At 31.9% G+C, this 27,461-nt stretch overlaps 1 protein-coding gene across 1 annotated transcript in view; it reads right to left on the bottom strand.

Moving 5' to 3' along the window:
- Window positions 1-1,468: 1,468 nt before the first annotated feature.
- Window positions 1,469-27,461, bottom strand: part of LOC129964992 (aldehyde dehydrogenase, mitochondrial-like) — a 33,654-nt gene continuing 7,661 nt past the window's right edge. Inside the window, exons 4-12 of the mRNA XM_056079147.1 lie at window positions 25,914-25,993; window positions 15,582-15,693; window positions 12,257-12,499; window positions 10,402-10,504; window positions 9,913-10,097; window positions 7,609-7,773; window positions 4,294-4,451; window positions 3,165-3,279; window positions 1,469-1,632 (exon numbers count right to left, since the gene is read on the bottom strand). Of these exons, the coding sequence (XP_055935122.1) occupies window positions 1,600-1,632; window positions 3,165-3,279; window positions 4,294-4,451; window positions 7,609-7,773; window positions 9,913-10,097; window positions 10,402-10,504; window positions 12,257-12,499; window positions 15,582-15,693; window positions 25,914-25,993 (1,194 nt within the window). The 3' untranslated portion in view covers window positions 1,469-1,599. The remainder of the gene's footprint in view (window positions 1,633-3,164; window positions 3,280-4,293; window positions 4,452-7,608; window positions 7,774-9,912; window positions 10,098-10,401; window positions 10,505-12,256; window positions 12,500-15,581; window positions 15,694-25,913; window positions 25,994-27,461) is intronic.

The raw sequence follows: 27,461 nt of genomic DNA on the forward strand, positions 1-27,461 counted from the left end.
CCGCTGTATCCTACTACAAAAACAAACCAGAAAGGACCACATGCTTAGCTAGAATCCGAAAATGTCTTAAGAGAGCATCCAACAGGTGCGATGGACTTTTATCGATACTGAAAGAAACTGAGCAATTATGCTATTTCGATGAAGAAGGAAAGTTGAAAAACATTGTGTTTAACGAAGAATACAAGACATTAAAGAATGAACTGGAACAGATGAAATTATATAGGTGATCTGAAATATATTTTGAAACATCTAATAGGTTTTGAATTTGAATGGCGAAAGCATCTCTTCTGTGAAAAGAAGGGGTTTATCTTCGTCTAAAATATCGAAGTGAGCGAGAATTCCAGTGCTCTGGGCAGTTATAGTTACAATAGCAATGTGGCTTACTGTAATAAGCAAAGGAAATTTCTGATTATGATGCATCGAGGAATAATTTCTTGCAGAATCCGCTTACAGGAGTGAAGAGTGAGAATGAAGTGGAACAAGTCATATTATACAGATGACATTAAGTACATTGTGAAATAACTAATAGGCTTGGAAAATTTCTGTTTATGATGCATTGAGGAATAGTTACTTGCAGAATCGGCTTACAGGAATGATGAATGAGAATGAATTGGAACAAGTTACATCATACAGATGACAAATACATTTTGGAATAACAAATAGGCTTAAAAATAGATTGGTGAAAGCATCTCTTCTGTGAAAAGTAGCAGTCAACTTCTGCTTTATAAAGTGAAAGAGGATGAATCACAATGTTTAGTCTAGTTCCGGTACTTTTCGGTTAGCCGAGGGCAAACGAAAGATCGTCAAATAATTTAAACCTGCGAAAAAAAGAAAAAAAACACCTTAGACCTACGTCAACTTTTATACAAGCAAAGGCTTTTTTTGACAACATTATTTTGGTGCGTAAGTAAAAATTATTTGGCTGCTTTTCGCTTGCACCTGGCTAACCGAAAAGTATCCTACCTCCATAAGCAACGAGACTTCTAGTTCTAGTTTCGCTTCAGCCATTCGCTTGTTATGTACATGGCAGAAAGAAGAGAAAATAGAAGATAAGCTCTAAACATTGAAGGTGCCAATGTAATGTAGCAATGTAATAGTTTAATGAAACCTACAAAAAAGCCAATTAACAGATTATTGTCGTCAGAAACGATCAAATAAGTTATCATTATTTTAACTTACCAGTAGAACATTTACAGAACTCATGCAGCAAATTAAATTGATTATTTCCACATTTTTTCTAATAAACAGCAACAGAAATCATTTAATTCTAAATATAATGTTAGCTTTTTTTATGATTACTTTGAAATAAAATTCATTTATTTGAAATTATTGCAAGTATATTCACTCATCTAGTCTCATTTTTTTTTTCTTATAAGTTCTATTTTTCATCATTTTTAAACTAATCTCGCAGTAAAAATTTTCATATCGTTTAAAATAAAGAAATTGTAAAGAATCATAGCAATTATTAAACCATAAAATAACATTTATTGTATATAAGTAGATATTGACAATGTTTGCGTACGAGATTTACATGGATAGCTTCAGTCTTACTATTTGCCGTTATCAAAATTGAATTTGGAAGAATACAAAATTCACTCTTTAGCTGTTTTTCTGAGGTACCTTCATTGTGACCTGTGAAGCAAGAACAATTTTTGAGAATAAAGCATAGTAAAATCATACGCAGCAAATTCCTGATTATTCATAAAACTCAAATTGACATAAAAAGAAATTTTAATAGTTTGTTTTAAATTAGGGTACCAACAAATACAATTCTGGCTGAAAAACAGATTTTGGCACTTATAAATTTGCTTTTATATGAAGGGAAAAAAGCGACTTTTTGTAAGTGTGATGAGTAAATTTTGTTATAGTAACTGAAGTGTTTTAAATGTCATTTTGGGATTAATAAGATCCCAATTAGCACAGAATATATTATGAATATTTTCATGATATTGTACGAACAACATCATTGAGTTATTGTATAATATTTTGGGCTACTAAAGATCTGTTAACCCATAATTTGGATATTTCTCTAGCAGAAAACCAAAATTTTATTAAAATTAAAAGCAGTGATAACAAAAAAAATATAATTTTTTTTTTTTAGTTAGCAGCAAGAAATAACTATTTTCTAAATCAAAATTATAGCAATAATTTGAGTGGAAACCAAAACAATGAAGCATCTCAACTAATATAAAATGCAACTATGACAATAGTTTCAAGATTTTCTTAAACTTCTTCGATGTTCGGAAGCGTCAATGAATAATTTTTAACATGCCAAAGTTCCATAACACTTTATGTACTTTTCTTTTAATCTGGACTACAGACTTAATGTTACGATGTTCCACTGATTCCATTAAAATTTTACACCACCACACCAGAAATAAAAATTCAAATATAGTTTCTAATTTTATTTAGAAAGCAGAACAAAAGAATTTTAATTATGGCTCCACAATGACCTATTTTTGGTGAATCTTTAACATTTGGAACAATTTGTCTAACATTAACGAAAAACACCAGTTTTAATGTTGCTTCCAAATGCAATTAGCTCTGCGGTAAGGAAGACAGTTTTACAAATAATTCTGATGGATGTTGAATAGATGCTGGATCAATGAAACCTGGATGATCTGATCTTGAAGACTAAATCGAAGATTCTATAAATAACAGAAATTTTATCGATAGTTCCATTAGGAAGCAAGTTATGAAGATCTTTCTTTGTTTTGCCATAAAAATTATGAAAAGCAGAGAGATACAGCTGCAGTCTGTCGTGTAGTCAGTATTGAGCCAATAGTGGATCGGCAATCTTCATCTCAGATGAGTAATTGGTGGAGAGTAGAAGGCGTTTGAGAGGCGTAAATAGTTGTATGGAGTCTCTCACCAGGGGAGTTCTTTCTGAAAGCTTTGTGCCGTTACGGTTTGTACTACCAATTTGTTGCTTGTGAGCGGTTGTTTACTGTAACTGCTGATATTGCGTGCGCTTCGGCTGTTTTTGTTGTCTTTGTGTTTGTGTTTTCATTTGCCGTTATTGTTACTGGGTTATTTGTTACTGAGCCTGTTCGTCTATGATTTTAGAATTACATTTTCCTTAATAGTATATTTTAATTTTGCCCTTTAGAATATACAAGAATAAAATATTTTGTCTGCGATGATCAATAAAAAAAAGAACTTACCGTTTTAATTTCGCTGTAAGCTTGAATTCCATATTCGCCCATTTCTCTACCGATTCCTGACATTTTGAAGCCGCCAAAGGGTGCCTGAGTGCTAAAGGCGTTATAACAATTGATCCTATAAAAATAGAATAATCACAATGAGATGCACTTGTAAACAAATTTGATGTCGGGATTCTGATGCATCTCACTGTTTAAAAAGGACTTATTTCATGGAACTCTAGTTATATTCTAGCACAGGATTTTTTCCCCTCAAATATATTTGAGAAGTACAAATGAACGTATGAGCCGAACTTAAAAATAGAGACTGGTCACCAAAGTGAACCTTTTTTTATGTCGATTTATTGTCAAATGTAGTAATGTGACATCTAAGATGACTAGCTTTAGGCGATTTGTTGAATCGGTGGCACAATTTCAGAGTAGCTGGCAAGAAATCGGATACGATCTTAAACCAAAATTATTATGTATATTGTTTTGGAAACAGATTATTACCAATAACAACAATCTGTATCTGTCTGAAACAACAATCAAAGTATATCGTCTTAGCAAGCTAAATTGAAATTATATTAAAATAATTAAAATAAAAATCTTATTTAAAATAGGCTTTTCTTAGCAGAATTAAAAACAGAAAATAATTTTTATAAAGAATTTATAAAGAATCTGAAATGTAAGCGGAGCTAATAGAATGGAATTTTAGGATTTTCTTCTAAATTTTTACAAAAATATATATATTTTTTAATTTAGGTTTAGGATTTTTTACCTATAAATTTTTACTAAAACAATTAAAAATGTTTTAGCTTATTAATAAAAGCCCCTTTCTAAATTTTTTTATTATATATTTTTTTATGCTTACTTTGTGTATTTCTCAATTTATTATTTGAACTGTTCTTTTAGTCATTTTTCTGAAACACATAACTAGATGACATGTTTCTTATGGCGTAAAAATTAATAATAAATTAATCTCTTGGTTTTATTTTAAGTTTTGAAAATATCAAAATAATAGATTTTTTCAAAGGGAAGACAACTATTTAGAACTATAGAACTTCAGCACTTCAAAGAAAGAGTAAAAAATGGATTTCAAAATTTTAAATAGCATTTTTAAAATGCGAAAAAGTATTACAAAAATCCATACCAGACAGTGCCTGCCTGCAGACCGCTTGAAAAGTACATAGCTTTATCAATGTCTTGAGTGAAGATACCAGAAGCTAAGCCATACTTGGTGTTGTTTGCTCTCTCTAGTAGTTCGTCAACATCCTTAAATTTCAGGATTTGCATCACAGGACCAAAAATCTATTAAACAGTGAATCATAAGAAATGACTTGAAAATAGTGAGGCAAGCCTTCAAGCGCAAATAAATCAGTAGCAGCAATTAAAAATTAAATTATTTATTAATTAATGGTGAAAGAGCCCTTAAGTCGCCAAATGTAGCACAAAAACGCGCCAATCTATGAGTGCGCTTCTAACTTACGAAAAGAAATCAAGCATCTGTTTATACAAAGTTTACAGGGAAAAAAATCGTACTTTCGCCAACGAAATTAACGCCAATGAATCACCACCGTTAATTAATCTTAATAACTCAGATATAGCAACAGAGAAAGTGCAGATTATTATTATCAACTCTGCGAATAGTCAAACGCTTTGCTCTTCTGTCAGCAATCCATTCACAGAAGATCAGGGTCAAGATAAAATATTGTCATAAATATTGGTGACAAAATAAATAGTCATCAAATATTGGTGACATTATAGTTTTAAATAGACACCAAATGTAGTAGCCAAACAACGGCGTGTTAGTGTTGGTTCCAAGTGCAGTACCAACCGTCAAGAACCTCTATGTTCCCAGTGTGACTGTCAAATGTCTGTCCAACATATATTGTCAGAATGTCCAAATTTCAATGCTCAACGTTTGCACTTCTTTCAAAATACGAACACTCCATTATCCTTTCTTACTTGGTAAGACACCACATGTTCAAATTTTTGCATTTTTGAAAGCAATTGGTTTTTACCCACATATTTAAGTTTTTTGTATTCATCTTTCTCAAAAATTTTCACTTTTATTTTTTTTATAGCTGAAATTTTATATTTTAATCTTGAAAAACACAGTTTGGAGCAGCATAGCCAACATCATGGCTTTTGTGCCAATAAAATCAAGAAAATCAACCAACCGTCAAGAAACTAAGATATTGGTAACAAGTTAGATTTTATAAACATAAAATTAAATTCGTTAATATTCAAAAAAGCAATATAACTGCTGACCTTGGCATATTAGTATTGATTTCAAGCCAAAGGAGAACAAGTTATCGCCAAACACTACGTTGTCATTAAGTATTGGCAACAATGATGCGAAGCTATAAAAATAATAGAAAAATATTGGTACACTAGCTTAATGCTATGCTAACAGAACAGGACTAATAAATATAATGGAGCATTTCATTAAACATCTAAGTTAATTCCTTCTAACTTTATACTGTTACATTAAGTCTTTTCTCTTCTGCAAGACCTGCAGTTAGATATCACAATTACATAGATGCAGAATCTTTTACATCAGCTATGTTAGCATAAATTGACTCCTTTAATTCGGTAATATTGCTAGCAGTCTTTATTGGCTGCTATCATATTTGTTGTTTAATAGTAATTCAAAAATATCGCTTAAAATAAATGAGAGAGGAATTCTTTCGATGAAATTAATTTTATAATCTAGTTTTCGATAACGTGCACAAAAGAGCTTTGGAAAAGCAAAAGCAAAAATTTTGGGACTTAATCAGCTCTTTGCACAGCGGATATACTGTTACTTACGGGCTACTACTTTAATTATCCTGTATAGTTTGCTAGGCTATAAAGCTATAACGCCACGTATAAACAACAGTTCAGCTAGTCGCAAAAATATCTGAATTTATTTAAAGGCTCATATCATGTTACAAATGCATTGATTATTTTTACTAATGACTAAAATTAGCCATGGTATTATACTGATAAAATGAAAAATTCTACATTGATATTAGGGTTAAAAGTCATTCACAAACATCTAATGCAATGACAATATTTCTTTTTCGAAACGAAAAAATGTCTATGTCAATTTTTTTTATTAGAAAAAAAATTATTTCTTTCTCTTTTCCTTCCTTGAAAAAATATTTTTATCCCTTGCATTTGGTTACAGGAAAAGTTCAGCTCTTTTTAACTCGCCCTATTCAAGTAGCATATTGCTATTTTACAATATTTTATGGAATTCACCAATATTCAAAATAATTTCTACTAATAATAAAGATGAATGCATGTTGTGAGTGAGTATTGATATATTCCAGGCAAAACCATTTGACCTACGGCTAATAAATTTGTTATACATCTAGGGTGGGAATGCTCAGAGCGATGTTTTTGAAATTTTAATTAGTTTTCCTTAGTTAGAAATTACGTTGAATTTTGTTTTTATTTTTTTTCCGCAATAATTTCCAAAAACAGTATTGCACAAAAATAAATCGTGCATCCTTCAAAAATTTTAAAAAATTGTTTTTTTTTCACAATACAAATTCAATAGTAATGCAAAAATTTTCTGAATTTCAGCAATTTAAGAAAAAAAAATTATTTGACTTATTTCCAACAAAAGATTACATTGTTGGCCTGAAATTCAAATATTTTTCACTGTTTTATCAAATATTTAATCGCATGATTTTTTTCCATTGTTGAGAGCTAAAGAAGAACGATTCTATTCAATGTCTGTGTTGTTTATCAGACAAATAAAAAATAAAAAAGATGAATCGAATATTTACCTTTTTTGTAGAAAAATTTAGACTTCAGATGAGTCGGAAATTTATATTTTCAATAACACCATGATGTTATGGAACTGTCTCCATTAGAAAGGCTCATGTACATAATAAACACACAAGGCTACTCTGCTCCGCCCATTTAAAGGTATCTGAATTAAATTTGAATAACCGGACCGCCAGATCAGCATTGCTGGGAACTAAAATTAAGTCCTAGGGCCATCACTGGCCACGGTACAACCCTTCCCGTGGAAAATACATCCCGTCATAGGAAGGAGGTAGCCGAACCCCACAATGTCTTCGCCCACTCGGGTGGCGAGAACCAATCACCATGCCAAGAGTTTCTCATCCAATGAGGTACCCCTCCCCCGGTGGAAGTCATGTACACAATAAATAGAACTTCAGTAATGTAGTTAAAATTACACAGTTTTAGTATCAGACAGTTTGATGGAATCAGGGATACGAAGTTATATCAAAATAATTTATCTGAAATCAAATATAGCTAATATGCCGGGCTAATCAGCTGGCCGCATGAGGGGACAGTGTAAAATATTATACAATAATGTTATTAATATCGAAATAAATTTGGAAAAGATAATACGTTTATCAGAGGAAGCATATTTTTGCTTATTTATCTAATAGCAGTGTTTATATAGATTATTAATAATTACATATATGATTTAAAGTATCACCTCCTCTTTCGCTATTTGCATATTATCCTTCACATCAGCAAAGACTGTGGGTGAGACGAAATAACCCTTGTCTCCGAAACGATTTCCACCGCACACCATTTTAGCACCCTCAGATTTTCCACTTTTGATTAAACCTAGAATCTTGTTCATCTGGCTTTCATCGATCTGAAATGAAGAGCAATTATTAAGAAAATAAAATAAAAAGGAACGAAATGGCTGCATTATGAAATATGCTATCTGTGAAACCGACATTTGCAGTTGATAGAAATTTAGGAAGTTACGGTGTTGAAGGACTTAATACGCATTTCTACAAGTCCTACTCTTTTTATCAAAGAATTATAGTCAATGTCCGTCATATGTCTAAGCAAATGAAATAAATTTGTAAAACCAGTGTTTCCAAATATAATTTTTTCAGTGTGACTGTTTAAAATATTTTTATTTGATGATACAGTCAACGGCCTCAATAACAAATAACGACGTTTATTAACACGAAAACACGAATATATAGAGATAAACAGGCAAACCAGACGTACACAGGATGTTACTGTAATCTTCAGGAATTTTGGCGATAGGGCGAATAGGAGACGAATTATGTTGATTATTAGAGAAACTTCTGTATCCTGCTCCGGAAAGTTTAAAGACCGACAGTCCAAGCCGAAATCACTTAGAACAAAAAGCAGTCTATAAGTAGTAATAGGTAATAAACAATGATGACAGAACTCAGCAGTTATTCACTAAGATCTCTCCAAACGCCTTCTATTCTCTATTGTCTTCTCGTTTTAGCTGTACTTAACAAATGCCGACTCACTACTACATGACTGGCTACTCAGCACAAGACTAGATGCTGCTTCAATACTTGCCTCCAAAACTCGTCGTTCAGACCTCAATTCTCAGTCCACTAATTGCGTGAAGATGGCTAGACTGATCCGACTAATTCGTCACTGACTCAGTTCTGACTAACTACACGACTCTCTCTATACGACTGACTTCGGCTTGGACTGCCGGTCTTTAAACCTTCCGGAGCAGGATACAGAAGTTTCTCTAATAATCAAAATAATTCGCTTCCTATTGGCCCTATCGCCAAAATTCCTGAAGATTCCAGTATCATCCATTTTGCGGCCAATATCATCGCCAAGTCCGGAGGTTATTGATAAGGTATCCGATCAACATCCAATAAAACTGTCCTTAGAACTATTTTTCCTAAGATGGAATTAACTGTTCTGGAAAGCAACATTGCAGATGCGTAACAATACTATTATATTCAGAAAACAAATGCGTAGGAAAAGATATTTTTTAGTTTATTAGCATAGAAATATCGTCTTACATCTACAGTTGATTCAGGAATATTTGAATGTTGCAGATTGAAATAATTAAGAAATCATTTATTGAATAATACGATTTGTTTGAAAGCATGCTAAATTGAATAGCAATTTTATTGGCCTAAATCATTTAATACGCCTTCGAGAGTAATTCATTGTTTTAAAATTCATAATTGTTATCCCAAAAAGAAATGGATTTTGGAGTTGATATTTATTAATTAACGATGAAAAGGCCAAAACTCGCCAAGTGGAGCACCAAAACCAAATTGTTTGGTTGCTTGTTTTCAAATTAGTGCCAACAAATGTCAATCCTTCACCGTTAATTTGTCAGAACAATTAGCGATGAAAGACCCAAAATTCTAATTAAAAAAACTAATAAACATTTTATTTGGTTGTTTAATATTTATTTTCTCCACGAATCGCCAATCCTCCACCTTTAATTAATAAATAACCATAATTGATCCCTGAATATATGAATGCTGCACATTGAAATCCTTGAGAATTCATTTATCAGATAATGTGATTAAAAAAAAAGAAGTTAAATTGAGTAATAGTTTTATTGGCCTAAATCATTTAACTCGTCTTCGAAAGCATTTTCATTAAAAAATGAATTTTAAGTCACTTTTCAGAGGTTGTTAAGCATACACTAATTTCTTGATTCTTTTCCATCCTGGATATCATTTTGTTCTCTTTAATTTACAGATATTCTCGATCAAGCACATTATAATTTATACCGAATGTTGCATGCATATTTCCATACAATATTTTAAAAAAATTGCATTATAATATTGGCTGTTTTCAGTGTGTAAAGCTTATAAAAGGGCTAAAATTCAATGAAACTGAACAGCTGTATTAAAACACAGCGTTTTTTATACACAATATTAATTATAGAAATATAAAAACAAAAAATCTCTTCAAATAGTGCAATAACTTATACTGAAAAATTCATTGCATCATTTTGAGATTTCATTCCATTTAAACGTACCTGAGGACCTTGTGTGGTCTTCGAATCAAGTGGATCTCCCAGGACTCTTTTCTTAGCCATTTCGACACTCTTCTCGACGAAATCGTCATAAATATCTTCTTCCACAAAAAGCCTCGTACCTGCACAGCAGACTTGTCCTTGATTGAAAAATACACCAAAATGAGACGCCTCGATTGCATTTTCCACTGAAAAATAACGAATTTCAATATTTAATATTGTTTTTCCCATACATAAAATGAAAAAAAAAACACTTCTCCTTTTAAAAACGTTTTTTTAAAGAATAAATGTATGTCAAGCTATTGAAATTTTTGCTTATAAATGTTTAGTACTCCAAATAGTTTAAAAATTTAATTAAAACTTATTTTTTATCCAAAATTTTATTTCAAATTTTGTCTTTAAGATGATCTATATGAATACAACTATAATAAAATATTATGGATGTTTTAATAAGCAAGGCATTGAAGGATCTTGTGATAAAAATACACTCACAGTTTGCATCTTTAAACACAATGTTCGGGCTTTTTCCTCCAAGCTCTAAAGTTACCCTCTTCAAATTAGATTTTGCGGCAGTTTCCATTACAATCTGGCCGATCTAAAAATAAAGATACATTTCAGCCTTTTAAATGTAGTTATTTACAAAATTATTCGCTTTTTACGTTTTATGTTATTTAATTCGAAACTAGAAGTTTTTGAGTTTGAAGTTTTGAAACCAAAGAGTTTGATAATTTGAATATTAACACTTCCCAATATAAATTCTACCATCTACTCTAACCTAGTGTCTTTTCAGGCCTAGGTACCGGAGTGCAAAGGGAATATAGATACCTCAAGCTGTGGTCTTAACATTTGTCGCCGCGTCACCCATATCTGGGCGACAAGAATGTTTCCGGGGGTGCCTCGTCACTCAAATATAGGGGATGCTCTTGATAGTCAAGTTTACGTAGAATTTTAAGTTGAATTTTTAAAAGGAATTTAATGAAATGAGCATTTAAATATAAATATTGGATATACAACATAAAAATATTAAAAATATACACATTACACTATACTTTTTATTAATTTATATTTAGGTTCAGTTCAACTCAGTTTTATTAACGTCTCGTTTTAAAGCAACACTGGGATCAGATCTCATTTTAAAACAATGCTACGATCAGATGACGAGGACGACACATGAGCTGAACACTCTTCTCTCCAAGCTTCCGCGTCACACTAGTTGGAGGATGTTCGACCCCGATGAATTTAACGTGTACCAGACCTGCTTACAAGATGTTTCTTCTGTGGAATCGGATCGCGAACTTAAAACCTTCCGATTCCAAAGCTTTACCACCAGGACACCGCAGCTCTCACTTATATTTAGGATAAACTATTACAATGTACTATGTACTTGGTATTCATTAAAATATTCTAAACACATTTGTGGAAATTGAAGCAAATGGTACAATTGGTCGTAAGTTTTTTTTTACAATTTTTCTCACTTTCTGTCTTTTAATAGTTTACCTCTTCTTCTGAACTCAAAAATGCGCTTCTACACTGAATAAGTGTTCAGAACCGTTTGAGATAGAACATCGATAATTTACGTGAAAGCGTTGAGGCAGAAGTCTCCAGAGACGACGCAGTTTAAATAATGGTTTTTCAAAAAAAAAAGTGGGGATGAAAAAAGCACAGATTAAGGCAGCGTGAGCGGATGTGACCATTTATAAGTCGAATATGGTTATGAGCGCTTGCCATTGCTATTTGTAAACTCAAATTGGCTGCTAATTAGATAGTTCTCATGGATGACCGAAGTTCGGTTAAACCAAAGGGCATTCATCATTGTTCAAGGGGCATTCATTTTGTTGTTGTTTTGTTGAGTTTAAATTTCGGTGATGGGTTTAGCTGCGAGACCCCAGATTTACACTACATAAGTTAGGATAGGTCAAAGAACTTGCTTATAAAGAAAGACTCTGTTATGGAATGAAAGCGGGGTCTTGTGTCTGAGAATAAGTGAAATAAATTATATTTTATTCTAACATTTTTCACTACTTTTCTTAGAATGGGATCTAGATTTAAGTTTAGTTTAATTATATTGACGTTCCGTTTTAAAGCAACACTAGGGCTATTTTGATATGGGCCTCGTAATTTTGAACCGCTGTCAGATGACGAGACCGACATCTGGGCTGGCACTCCCCTCTCCAAACTTCCACACCACACCAGGACGTTTGGCCTCGGTGGATTTGCCGTGCACCAGCCCCGCTTACACGGCGGTTATTCTTCGGTGGAATCGGGTCTCGAACCTGAAACCCTCCTGTTCCGAAGCCGAGGCCTTACCACCAGACCACCGTGGTCGGATCTGAACTTGATTTCTCACCTCTGTAGATCCAGTAAATGCTATTTTATTGACATCCTTATGGGCAGCGAGAGCTGCCCCGGCAGTGTGTCCATATCCTGGAACAACATTAACGACGCCTGGTGGGAAACCCACTTCCTTGATGAGTTCTGCAACAAACAAGGCTGACAAAGGAGTCTGTTCTGCTGGCTTCAAGACGACTGTATTTCCAGCAGCCAGTGCAGGGGCCAGTTTCCAGGACTGCATCAGAAGAGGGACGTTCCACTGGTTTCGGAAAGAAAAGTAAAATCATCATCAAAACATTAAAATGTTCAAGAAATTGTTTTACAATTTAGAGGCCTATAGCAGATTTGTGTTTAGGTTCCAAGGATGTGGATTGATAAAAATGTAACTAATTGTCTGCAACATATGATTTAGAAAAAGATTCTAAGCGATTATTTGATTGGCTGTAGATAAATCGTATTAGCAGTTAGAAATATTTTGCAAACATTTATAAAGAAACCAAACCAGGTTGTTTTTTTCTCAAGATGTTTTTGTAATTGAAATTCTTCAAACAGATATAATTGTAGGATAATTTAAAAAGTAAATACTTTCCTTTTTCCATCAAGAAGTTTTAATATGGCTGCGCATCAAACATTCCCACGCATTGTTGAAATTAATTTTCTAAAAGTCGTAAAAGTGCATTTATAAATTAAACAAAACGGCCATTAAAATAAACATAAGCTGTGTATTTCAAGAGTACTATATTTAAAACTGAAAAAAAAAAGTTCGAAAATATCAAACGATATTTTCCCGATTCTTTGTTTAGCGAGATTAATTAATTAAATATATGAAACCACGATAAATCAGAGCGCCATCTGCGGGTGACGTCAAATCACAAGAACACTGAACAATTAAAGACAAAACCTTCATATTTATATACGGTTATTGAAAAATAAAGAGCAGCTTTAAAATATTTCTAACAAACGATAAAATATGAAACACACACGATACATCACTGGATAGTGAAAAGCACCAAATTTTATTTTAAAAACATTCGGATATTCTGGTAAAAGCCACGTTTTTTTTATTTATTTATGAGAAAATGGCAATTTTCCAGTAAAAGTAGTTTTGTGTAGTACAGTGTACAAAGAGTGAATCCATTGCATTTCGTTATAAGCTCAAAGAAAAGTCCCTTATCCTTATAAACGCATTTACAATTGGTACGGTGAGTGTAAAAAGTATTTGTACATAAAGAGTATTGATTAAAAAGAGAATAAAAATCAAATTCTATAAAATTCATTAAAAAATCATCAATTCAAATTCGATTTATCATCGATACAAATCATAAATTCCACTTTAAATTGTAAATGCTTAATGGAGCGTACTTTTACTGTTTTCTTGTGAAATTTATATGAAAATACATGAGTAAATTGTTATAAATTTGAAATAATCCATCATCTTGTGGTATAAAAAGTATTCGTACATTAACATATATACTGGTCAACAGCTTCAACTAATACATTGAAGGTAACCTTTAGCGAGAATAACTGCCTTGAGTCTTCTTGGCATTGATTCCAAATTCAATTCCATTGATTCAAATTTGCTGTTATAGAACTGAATATGGAGTCCCATTCTTAATTAAGAGCTGATACCAAATTATTTTAGTCGAAATGTGACTGGATATAATATTTTTTTTATCAAGAATGCTCCATAAATTCTCAATGGCATTAAGGTCCAGTGACTGAGGAGGAAATTTCATAAATTTTGGGATGTTATATAACATCCACAGCCCTGTATTTAGGAATGTAAGCTTGGGGCCATTATCATGCGTGAAAACATAATCAGTATATAAGCTCATTTTCATCGCGGTAGGTCCTAAATCATTTTTTCAAAATGCCAATATAAAGTTGATTATTCATAATATCTTTAATAAAGGCTAATTCACCCACCCGGTTGCACTCATACAGCTCTAAACAAGCAGGCTTCCATCCCCATGTTTCACTGTTGGCAAGAAATTCTTAGGATACATTTCAGTATTGCGCTTTCTCGATACCATTCGTCTCCTATTCGATCTAAAGATATTGAATTTGCTTTCACCTGAAAAAATAATCTGAGAAATCAGGGTTTTCATTCACGTATTTCTTGGCGTAAGAAAATAGCAACTAGCAATTCTTCTCATTCACAAAAAAGTTTCGTCTCGCAAGTCGACCATAGGAGACTTGTTTTCTGTAAGCATTTTAAGCATTACTTGCCGAAACTGCTGTTCCCATTTTCGTTAATTCTGATGTTAGCTTAGGAGAACTTACTTTGGGACCCTTCTTCAATAAACGTTTTAGAATCCGCCTGTCAGAGTAAACAACAGATATGGTCACCCAGAACGAGCACTGTTTTCAATTTTTCCATTGGCAACAAACTTGAGTATGACTGACTGCATAGTTGAGCTGGGTTTGTCGACCAGAACAAACACTTCATCGTACGATTTACCATCCTTATGGAAATTCATTCTTTTTCGGAAACACTCGTTTTTTACTTTTACAACCATTTATGGAATTTCTAGCTTTTTATTGCATTACAAATTCCACGGAAGGGTTTTTAAATAACTCTCAAGATGACGTCAACTATCAATATCATAATGGTTAAACCAAACACAAAGTACATTAAAAATTTTCATTTCTTTCAATGTATGAATACTGTTATTATAATATAACCACTGTTGTAATATTGTTCTGATTTTTATATACATTCACATTTGATAAAAATATTTTATTAGTTTTTGTTAATTTTATGCTAATTTCTCCAGAATTAACAAACCAAAGCTAATGTCTTTCAAGAAACCGCTCCTGTACAAATACTTTCTACACTCCCTGTACAATATTGGTTGAAATGGAAAATCAATGGTCATTCTCATACGTTTAATAAAACAGCTGAATGTAATCGAATTGCTTTCTAAAGTAGTCGCAAGAAATCCCTTACTTTAACCTCGCAAAATTTTATCTGTGCAGGTTCATAAAAGGTATTGTGTATATACCACTTATGTATGCTAATCTTTAAGATTGAAGAGATCGAAGCACATCTCTGCTTATCAAGCACATTCAATAACCAGGGACCCATTACTTCATGACTTTATTTAAGAAATTTAAATTATTATTGAACTTATTTGTACTTATTATTTCTACTTTACTTAAGAAATGGATTTGAAATTGAACTTTCTTTTACCCGATAGTGACGTATCGTGCCTCTTATCTATTGTACATTAGAAAAGAAATTTAAATTGCTCTTTTGTGATTAACTTGCATATATAAATTTGAGTATGTGTTTAGACAAATTGTTTATGCTCCGAACATGTTTTTGTAAATGCACTTACCGGAATAATTTGTCCACACACGCCAACAGGTTCATGTCTCGTGAAAGAAAAATAATCGCCGTCCACTGTCAAAGTTTTTCCAGAAATTTTGTCGCAAAATCCTGCGTAATACCTATTAAATTAAAATGGTTTAATCAATATTTCTTTTAACTATATAAACTAATATTATAGTTACTTTTTGAAATGTTCAGTTAGACACGTGATATTTTACTTATAAAAATTCATCTATTTAAATCAGGGTTTGCGTGTACAATTATGTTTCCGCATGATCAGTGTGTTGTGGCTTATCCCACCTGGTCGACAGTAACATCAAACCAGGTCCATGAGAGCTTCAAACAATTTAGCACAGCCTCAGGAATCGAGAACAGTTGGCTTTTATTGAAACAGATGCAGGCCAAATTGTGGGCAGGAGCAGCTTGAGGCGCATTGCATTTTGGACACAGGAGATAAACTTTGTTGCCTGTCACATGACGTTGTACACGAGTGTGTCCACTTCGAAATCTAGCAAGAATTGTCTGATCACGGCTGTTGTCAACCCAAATTAAAACAGCACCAGGGCGACTTTCCGCATATCATTCATGCACGGGGCCCTCCTCCAAGAAGAGCAAATATCTTGTCTGACCCGGGTGGCGATTTCTGAAAAAGTAAGGCAGACACCGATCATGATCAGTAATAGAAATGATTTGCTGTATAGACTTATATAGTATAGACCCTATAACTATACTATATATATTGTTACGAAAAATTTTTCTACTACAAATATCGCAAATTAATCGTAATAAAGCAACGCATTTAATCTCTAATAGTTCAACAGCTTTCTTGCTGTCTAATCCTCCAAGACCTCTTACTCATCGGCGACTCTGACCACTCTCACACACACAACTTTTGACGATCCACACGACTTCTTCCGATACACACGACACGACCACTTCGTAGCTTCTGAGTGCCCGTCTTTTATAGTTCCGGGAGGCGGGGCTAGAAACTGCAGACAAATCAGTGCGTACCTGGGTGTATCTCTGTTATTAGTGGATGGATCGTGAAAGTTCTCGAACTTTCTGGTATTATCCATTTAGTCGCCAAACTCGCCAAATTTGTCGCCAAGTTGCCAAATGGTCGCCAAGCTCTCAGGTCATTTACGCGGCAGCTGCTCAGCACAGATCTTACAACGGTCTTTCTCACGATGACACTATTCATGGCCGAGTAGCAAAATTACAAATTTGTAACAATATACATATTGACCCTATAAGCCTGCTTTTTACAGTGTAACCTAATAAAACTCCATAAAATTACTTTCCACCATTTTGATCTAAATATAAATCCAAATATATGTCCTTACTATATATTGATTCTCTGTTGTCACGAATAAAAAATTGAAAAGTTCAAACTAAGAAAAAAAATCATCTTAGCTTTAGACGCAAAGACGAAATACATTATTATTATAGAAGAATCAGGAATTTTTAAGGCTCATTCGTAGTGTCCAAATAAAATCTAAACCTACAAAAAAATCAGTATTAAAATGAAGTATTTTAATCCATTAACTCAATGAGCAAAGACAAATTGTCCAATGAATTTAAGACACTCTTCTATAAGGAAAGTAATTGTCCATCTTTTTTATCATAACAGCTTAGAATCATTTAGTTTCTAAAGTTTAAATTTATTACACTTTCCTTCCTTTTAAACAGGAACATTTTGTTGTTTTTTTATAAAAATAAATAGAATAAAATACTGTTTTATTGTTACAAAAATTTTCATTGTTTAAATAATGATGTCGAGTGAATAATAAATAATAAAAAAAAAGTAAAAATGAAATCTACGATCGCAAATTTCAAGTTATCATGTGAGAACATTATTATTTTTTTAAGTCATTATTCGTCTTAAACTGGTTTACGAGAGCTCCAAAGCTTTCTTGCCAGTCAAGAAAAAAACTGAAAATGAAAAATGCTATTTATGCTTTATTCATTGCCTACGCGATTTCGAGCTTCAAAACCCCCTAACCAAAACAGCATCATGTTCTCACATGAGTTCCATTGGCTTGCCAAGCACTCTCAGTTAAAAATGAAAAACATTAATAATTTAAGATTAAATATGAAATAAAAATCAGGGATTATTTATATTAAAAAAAATCTTCATTTCTTGGATTCCTTTGATGCTATAAACAAATAGATTCACATACGATTTCAAAATATTTTCGATACTTTTAGGAACTGTGAAAAACTTAATAATTCAATTATTAATTAGCAACTATTTAAATATTGAACTAAAATTAATCCTAACTCATGAACATTGTACACATTCATATCTTTTGTCTTACATAATCGTGATTAAAATAATGAAGGTCGAACAGAAATGTCGAATCCAGTTTTTATTTAGGAAATGAGTTTTAAGAATTGAACATTTCATTATCGAAAAAGAAATTAGGTATTTTCCTTCATCTCAAGGATTATAGCAGTGCTTTTGTACTTGAGCTGGAATGTGTCTATCCCCCCTTCCGCCATTAATTTTTATTTTCTCGTCAAGAGAAAGTATTATAATCATCAAAAAAAATTCAATCCCTAGATTTCAATGAATCTCTACATTTCAGACTTTCCTCAAGTAGAAAAGCACATTTTCAGAATTTGTCTGCCTATCTATCTGTGAATATGAAACTCAAAAGCGTTCAAACGGATAAAATCTGGTATTTGATCTTTGCACCAAATATGTGTATTTTAATAAAATTTTGAATGAACTCATTCACGTAACGTTTATTTATACTCCTGCCCTTGTGTAAGGGAACATAAAGAGCTATATGAATAAAATTTGGTATATACTTCTAAATAATTGAAATGATTATCCTTATAGAATTTTGATACAAATTCGCAGATTTGATGATCATCTGTTAGTCTATAGATTCTCATACATATAAATGCGATAACTCAAAAATCATGCAATTTACATAAATGAAATTTCATGTGTGTTCATGGTACTAAAATTGTCATTCTTAGTTGAATTTTTATGTCCATTGGTAGAATCACAGGAATGCAAAAAAATTTCCAGCATTCTTCTCTACTCTACGAAGCACAGAACATGCTTGAAAAAGGCTGAAAATAAAAATCTGAGTACTCGCAGCTCTCATGGTCTTATCTCTCCCATGGAAGTATCTCTTCCTCGAGAGTTACTTCAGACAGGGAGATGATAAGTTTCGAGAATGGTGGTTGGTTCTCGTTTCTCAAGTGGATACAGAAATGGTGTGGGGTCTAGTTACCTCTATGGATGACAGGGCATACTTAATACGGGAGCTATACAGTGGCTAGAGATGGCCTTTAGGACTCAATTTTAGATTTTTATGCTGCTGTCACTTCGGGCGGGTAGGCGTAGCTGTTTATAGTAATCCAAGGACCCAACGTTTTATACAATCTTATTAGTTGATATACGAGAAGATTTCAGAGTGACCAATTCCGTTGGTCTTTCCTAAAAATATTACAATAGAGAATTGTTTTTTGAGAAAAACATAAGGAATTGAATGCTATTAAAGTTCCGTTAGTTGCAGTTGTTTGCATCCTCATATGGACAAAATGTACACTATAGATATAAAATCTATTCAATTTTAAAATACTACAATCGATTAATTTAGTACTGATCATTGTTTTTCTTTGCCATAAAACCATTAGTTATTAGTTTTTTATTGCCATAAAAACAATTAGTTAATGATTTGTTATGAGTTTTTTTTGGTTATTAGTTTCATTTAGTTATTAGTTCTTTTTCTTCTTTGCAATAAAATAATTAGTCTTTATGAGAATGGTAGAGTAATCAGCAAAGAAAATTCATATCGTGTTGCGTTAAAAACAACTATTAAATACAAATTACATTCTTATGCATTGCAACTTATGGAGAGTTAATAACCATCTAACTCTCCGACCCGCCCTAAGGCACACGGATTTAAACCATAAAACTGAATGACCGGACCGCCGCAACAGCAATTGGCGGGAACTGTGGTTGAGTCCTAAGGGCCGCCACCGGCCACGGTACAACCCTCCCCGAAGGAAGTACGTCCCGTCATCGATGGGAGGAGCCAGATCCCCCACCTATTAGTGTACCCTCCAGGGTGGCGAGATCCAACCACCATGCCGGAAGCATCTCATCCTCATTTCGAGGTGCCCCCCCCCCCCGAGGGTCATGGAGAGTTAATAATATGAAAAATATTTCTGATAGATGAAGCGAAAGTGACGAGCAGCTTACAACTGATATATTTCGGTAGCAAAGCATCAAGTTCCCGCAAAAGAATAGCAAAAAATCCACTAGCGTAAAAAAGTGAAAGAAAAAAAAATGAGGAAAAATTTGCTCTTCAATTAAATTGATATAGTTAAAAAGACATTTTTAAATTTTAAAATAAAGTAAAAAATCAATTTTGTGCAATATTTATGGAAACTATTTTAAAAATTTTATAGAAAATTACTTTATTTTTATTTAAAACTTTAATTAAAATTTTAAAAATTGGTATGAACACACAATCCCATGTCTTAAATATTATATCTGTGCCAAATTTAGCAATTATGATTCAAGTATCTGATAGCCGCAACACTCATTTCATTTAATTTTTTAATAGAGTAATGATAGAAATTTTATTTATTTTTATAAAAAAAATTATATTTTGAAAAAGAGTACTAGCGATGATGCATGTTTTGACTTATAGAAAAGCTATTTATATAATTTGAGACTAAATATTTTGCGTTTCTCAGCTATCTAAATGAAAAACTATAATATAATATTCAACACTTTATGTTTTGATGACATAACATCGCGTCATGCACTGCTTCGCGAATTAGAGATAAATCTGTTGTTACTTCGCTTTCGCTCTGAAACATAATCATTCAGCTGTAATAAGGATTCAGTTCAAATGTGGCTTCCAACAATACGTGCGTAAGCACCAGAAAAGTTAATCAGGCTTTTAAGATTAGTATAATTGGGATTTTGCTCTTGAATGGCTTCAATTAGGCGAAACAGTTGAGAAACCACAAGAATTGGGGGTTTATTCCCTCGAGTTTCTTGTACACTAACAAAGTGCGTTTTTTGATTTGTAATATAATGATAACCAGCGGGAATGGTCTCACACACTCGTAATAACGGGATCCTTCCCTCTTTTCCCGAATAAACATTGAAGGTCTTGGGTAAGTTAGTGAAAGCTATGAGATTTTTATTTTCAAAGTTTTCGCACTTGAGCGTTTTATGCTTCGTAGAACAAATATTTAGTTTGGTTATATTTACGTCCCGTTGTAAAGCAACACTAAGGCTATTTTGGAACGGACCTCGACATTTTGAACCAAGGTAAAATGACGAGGACGATACCTGAGCTGGAATCCCCTTCTCTACACCACACCACACCAGAACAAATAAAGAAAAACATGTACGAATGTGGAACGCCGTTTTCGTCAAAAATCTAAAGCCTAAAATCTAAAACTAGCGCGTCTTCCCCGTGACCTGGGTGTCCTGGGTTCGAGTCCCGGTTCGGGTATGGTTGTTCTTCATCTGTTCTATCTCTGAGATGTGTGAATGTGACCCCCCGTAAAAAGGGGTTGTGCAAGCGAATGTGATGCGTGAGTAACTAAGACGTACTCTTGGCCCTAATTGGCGCTACTAAAACAAGAGACGCTCCCTTGTCTTAAAATCACTGACTTATCTTAAAATCGTCAGCGAACTTGTCCATGGCAAGTACCATTATAAACAGCAACAAATGCATGCGCATGTATAGACCAACAAACGGTCAACCATTCGATGGATTTGGTTCAAACACTGGTATGCTTAAAATTTAATTTAATTTAATTTCATACACTTGATTAAAATTTAATTTAATTTAATTTCATACACTTGATTAAAATTTAATTTCATACACTTGATTAAAATTTAATTTCATACACTTGATTAAAATTTAATTTAATTTAATTTCATACACTTGATTAAAATTTAATTTAATTTAATTTCATACACTTGATTAAAATTTAATTTCATACACTTGATTAAAATTTAATTTAATTTCATACACTTGATTAAAATTTAATTTAATTTCATACACTTGATTAAAATTTAATTTCATACACTTGATTAAAATTTAATTTCATACACTTGATTAAAATTTAATTTAATTTCATACACTTGATTAAAATTTAATTTCATACACTTGATTAAAATTTAATTTAATTTCATACACTTGATTAAAATTTAATTTCATACACTTGATTAAAATTTAATTTAATTTAATTTCATACACTTGATTAAAATTTAATTTAATTTAATTTCATACACTTGATTAAAATTTAATTTCATACACTTGATTAAAATTTAATTTCATACACTTGATTAAAATTTAATACATTAAAACGATAGAACTAGGAATCAAATTTTATCTATCTACTTCCTTTCGTTTTATAATTATTGAGTTCACTTATTTACTATTAATGGATTTTGTTCAAAATGTTATAGAAATCTACAAATTTGTTGTATAGACCACATACTGAATGTAATCTGTCTATGTAAAAACGTTTTTGTGTCATCGTTTGCACAGATAGAGACAGACAAACATGATCGACAAAATGCGATTTTTGTCCCATGGATGTCTAAAACAAAGAGATTTGTGGAATTTTCGAACTATGTTACTACTTCAGAATTTGTTGATGACTACAATACTACTCAGTATAAAAAAAAGAATTCGAATTTTCTAATCGATATCAAAATGGTTTAAATATATATGTATTCGATATCGGTTTAAATTTAGTTATGCCTGAAAGCAAAACTTGGCAGGGAAATAGATTAATTTTGCAAAGAATAGTCCCAGTTGCCAAGGCAATGATAGTGATATTATAAAACGTTTGATATCTTATCCGAGTTGACTCAATATTATCTATAATAAGGATTTCAAATAAAGTAATCAATAGAGAATGACAGCTTCATGGGATATGATTGTAATAGATTTAGTTCTTGCAGGTATCTTTTAACAAGAGAGAAATAGATAATCGAGAAAGAACTTTTGCAAAATTAATATAAACTAAATTTTTTAAAAGTATTTATGCCCTATAAATTTCTTGAAATTTTAATACTACATATTTATTTAATTACCAATTTATACAACAGTAATCTTAGAAGAAAAAAAAATTATTGCTCATATAATGTGTCGGATTTTATTGCATTCCTTATTTAACCCTTTCTAGGGCCGTGGGAAGTATGCTTCCCACCAAATTTATCAACCTTGGTATGAATTTATGTAAGTTGACATAAGTTCTGACAAATTTTTTTAGAAAGACAGAAACTTAGATGCTTTAGTTCTTTATTTTACACAAAATGATGTGTCTTGATTTGATACTTAATTAACCAAATTAATTAACCAAATTATTAATTAACCAAATTAATTAATGAATCAAATTGAATTTATTTAATAAGCTAAATGAATCCTTTTTCTTATTCTAATTTCAAGCCTAAAAATATTTTAACATAATATGACTAGAAAAAAATGGCCCTTTAAAGGGTTAAAAGAAAATTTTCTGATACAAGATAAATAATTTTTAAATAAATAATACTCGAGATAAATCATTTTCTTTAAAGCATAAGTGTTCGTAATACTGCTTGTAAAGATCTTTGTTGTAAAGTCTGTCACAATTTAAGGTGGATAGAATGGGAAAATGTAATAATTTAAGGAGGGTGTAACAATACCTGATGCAAGTGAAATCATATGCAGAAAGAGGGATCAAATTACTAGAATACTTAATTTTCAAACCATGGAATCATGGAAACTAAACTTGCACCCATTCAATGGTATCCTAGATTTAGATTATTAGAAAATTTTAAATAGGTTTATCAATTTACATAAGCAGTCTAACCCCAATAATTAAAAGCCAAATAGTACATAAACTTTTTAAATTCTATGAATGATTGCACAATTATTAAATCACAAATAAAAATCAGCAGAAGGGATCTCACCCTAACTTTCTCGCTGACTCTCAAATTAACCCTTTCTAGGGCCGTGAGAAGTATGCTTCCCACCAAATTTATCAATCTTTGTATGAAATTATGTAGGTTGGCATCAGTTCTGACAAATTTTTTTAGCAAGTCGGAAACTTAGATGCTTCAGTTCTTTATTTTACACAAAATGATGTGTCTTGATTTGATACTTAATTATTAATTAACCGTTAATTAATGAATCAAATTAAATTTATCTAATAAGCTAAAGGAATCCCTTTTCTTATTCTAATTTCAAGCCTAAAAATATTTTAACATAATATGACTAGAAGAAAATGGCCGTTTAAAAGGTTACAGCATGCTTGAAGGTCACTTTTTTTATATTTGAAGCAAGGGTTAGCTGATTAACGCTTCATAATCTTCAAAACTGATGCCTTTTGAAAATAAAATTTTGCATATCATTTCCAATGACCATAATCACATATATGATCAATTTTAATGATATCATGATAAATAAATATTCATGCATTGGTTCAGTATGAATATTTTTCAACAGATATACATATTTATGTAACATCATAAAATCGATTACATTTTTAACACTATAACCCTATTTTTACTTACAACAGATTTAAAATCGTAATTTAACAAGTGTTTTGGTTCATGATTAAAATGCGATCAATATAATAAATTTTAGGAACATTTGAATCAATGGCGTTTACAGCCTAATTGATAAAATTTCCTTGAGTAAAAATCGACATGTGTTGCTTTTTTTTTTCTCTTGTTTTTGGTATGCAAACTAGCGTAAAACATTTTAACACATCGCAAGATTTTAAAGACAAGCGTATGTGACACATAGTGCTACATTTTGATCCTATTTAGATGACATGCGCAGTATCATTTGTATGCTCTTGTTTTTGGTATGCAAACTAGCGTAAAACATTTTAACACATCGCAAGATTTTAAAGACAAGCGTATGTGACACATAGTGCTACATTTTGATCCTATTTAGATGACATGCGCAGTATCATTTGTATGCTCTTGTTTTTGGTATGCAAACTAGCGTAAAACATTTTAACACATCGCAAGATTTTAAAGACAAGCGTATGTGACACATAGTGCTACATTTTGATCCTATTTAGATGACATGCGCAGTATCGTTTATCTCTTGACTATGATGTTACATCAATAAACATTAGAGAGTAACCATGTTACAGAGGTAACCTGTTATACAAAAGTTAGTTGTAATACACCATCATCAAAAGATTAATGCAAATTCACATCTCTATATACAAAGTTATGTTTATATGATTTTTATACATATCTAACATTCTTGTTTTTATTATATTTATTTATAAATGGTATCCAAACACGTGACTACTAAATTCTTGTTATAACTAATAAAAAATTTTAACATTAAAGCAATGTTTATTATTATATTCATAAGCAAAAATGAAGTAATGGTAAGTATTTTTAAAATATTGTTACTGAAATCGTCCAATTATCGTATGGTGTTAGGAACTCGAACAATTGCGTAATTTAAAAAGCTGCTTTATTCTGCAACAAAACACGAAGCACAGATAAGAAGAACATAACTAAATATAATAAAACAAAAACAGTACTTATAGTAATTAACAGAATAGAAGAAGACAGCAAAGTGCTAATTAAACAATAGGAACAGCAACAATTCAACAGCGTTTGATGTCACCAATTCGCAATTCTATCTGCATCCAGAAGAGAATGACTTTATTTTATCCCTTCGGGCTTATACAAGTTTTCTGGCTGGTTATAATGTCATGTTTTCATATGAAGTTATAATCAGTCAGTAAACTTGTCAGAACACTTCTTAAAAAAGAGGAAAGTTGTAGTCCACGAGAGATAGGGACATAATTCTTGAATTTTCCAAAACCTTCCATTTTGCTGCCAAATTCACTAAATTCATTGCCAAGTTGATTTGTAACAATACCTATCAGAAGCTTTCAGCTATGCTTAGAATTTTTACTCTTTTTGTTATGTTCTGGATGTATGATTATATAGTCTGTTATTTGCAGATGTTTCAGACTTTATTCATTTGTGTCACATGACTTGTGGACGTTAAAACATCTTATAAATGCTTTACAACTACAAAGCATTAGTGTAATAACGTGAATACATAAATAACTGAATTAAATTTATAAGCAATACCTTTAAATAATAATATACAAGAAATAAATAAATCGAGTTCGTCTATTAATTCGGCCAGAACAAGTATCAGTGGTATAATCTCTGTTACAGTTAATTTTTTAAAAAAATTTTAATCAATGACAGATTTTACTCGAAGAATGGTTTTAGAAAAACGTAAGGATATAGAAAACTTTCTTATTTAAAATCAACAAATTAAAAAATTTATTTTGAATGAATTATTATTACCTGTAAGTTCTAATGGCCATTTCCACATCAATGTAGAAAGCATCACTGATAGGCTTACCAGCATCCAGCGATTCTAAGTTCTGCAAAAAATCAGAAGAAAAAGGAAAGATATGCTAAAGTATGATATAAATTTGATAAATGACTTCAGAAGATTTGTTATAAAACATGGAGCAAAGGTCCCTAACAGGTAATACGCTACGCTTTGGGTAAATGCAAAAGAAGTATAGTAGAAAAAGGAATAATGGATTAAGGTGAAATTTTAAAAAATAGTACAATAACAAGCATAAAATCCTTAGAGGATTTATTCAGACGGCATATTCTCAACATGATCATCTTGTATTGCTTAATATTGTAAACAAACCCACTTGTGCATCTTAAATGCATTGTTTTTAATTAAATTGTATAAATACTTAACGCGTAACCAGAATTTTAGAAACATGATCAAATACTAAATTTCATATACCCAAGTCTTTGCATTTTTGATTTATCGCCTTTATGTACATGCGGATGTAAAGACAGACAGACGAATAAGCCTTTGATAGATTTGGTTCAGAATCTGATACGTATCTACAGTTTAAGTTTTAGTTTAAGTTAAGTGTACCAAATCTTAAACCTCTGGCGCCAAACATTTTGTAGTTATTGTGTTTATTTGTTCCTGAAAAAATTATCAGATAGAGTTCCTGAGAATAGATCTGGCTCATAATTTGTAGAAATTTTCAAATTTACGTACTAGAATTTATCTATGTTGTACCGTCCTGCCACTCATAAAGGCAAGTAGTTCTGGAGCCGAATTTGTTGGAACTTCTTCAGGTCTTATTGGGAGTTAAACTGAAGTGAGATGAGCATTGACGATATAAAAAGAAAGGATGAGGCAAGAAGGGGGGGGGGGAGACTTTGGTTTTTGTTCTGTGTGTGATGACCGGATCCTGAACTCTTGATAGTTAGCATTTTTAATTAGTTTGGTTTTTAAAATCCCGGAGTATTTTAAACTGTTAAACCTGTTTTTCATTTATGTTTAATGTTAATTGTTGTCTATGTCTGTGAATAAATGTCTTGTGTGCTTTCAAACTATGTTTTCCTTCTCACGAAATTACAATGTAATGATTGATTTTTACTTCCTCGTATAAGTAGTACAGAGAAAGACCAATAATCGTCAAAAAATTCGAATTCGAGATTTTGTCGAGTCTACCTCAGTAAGAAAAACATTTTTGGAAAATGCCTATCTGTCTGTTTGTAACAAACATAACTCAAAAACAATTTGAGCTAGACAGATGAAATTTGGTATTTGGTCGTTATACCGAATTTGAAGATTTCTAATTTTGAGTAAAATCTGTTCAGAGGAAGTTTGTCTATCCGGGTGTTCGAATATAAGTTAACACGATAACTACAAGAAAGAAGAGAGCTAGATAGATAAAATTAGGTACACAGATTTAACATGTGCAGTGTAGACATTTATCAAATTTGCAGCCAAATTAAACAAAAGGTTGACTGTCTGTCGGTCTGTACTTTCATAAATAAGTAAACCCGATCATTCAAAAAAGAAGTGAC

The sequence above is a fragment of the Argiope bruennichi genome, chromosome 1, assembly GCF_947563725.1.
Source record: "Argiope bruennichi chromosome 1, qqArgBrue1.1, whole genome shotgun sequence".
Lineage (NCBI taxonomy): Eukaryota > Metazoa > Arthropoda > Arachnida > Araneae > Araneidae > Argiope > Argiope bruennichi.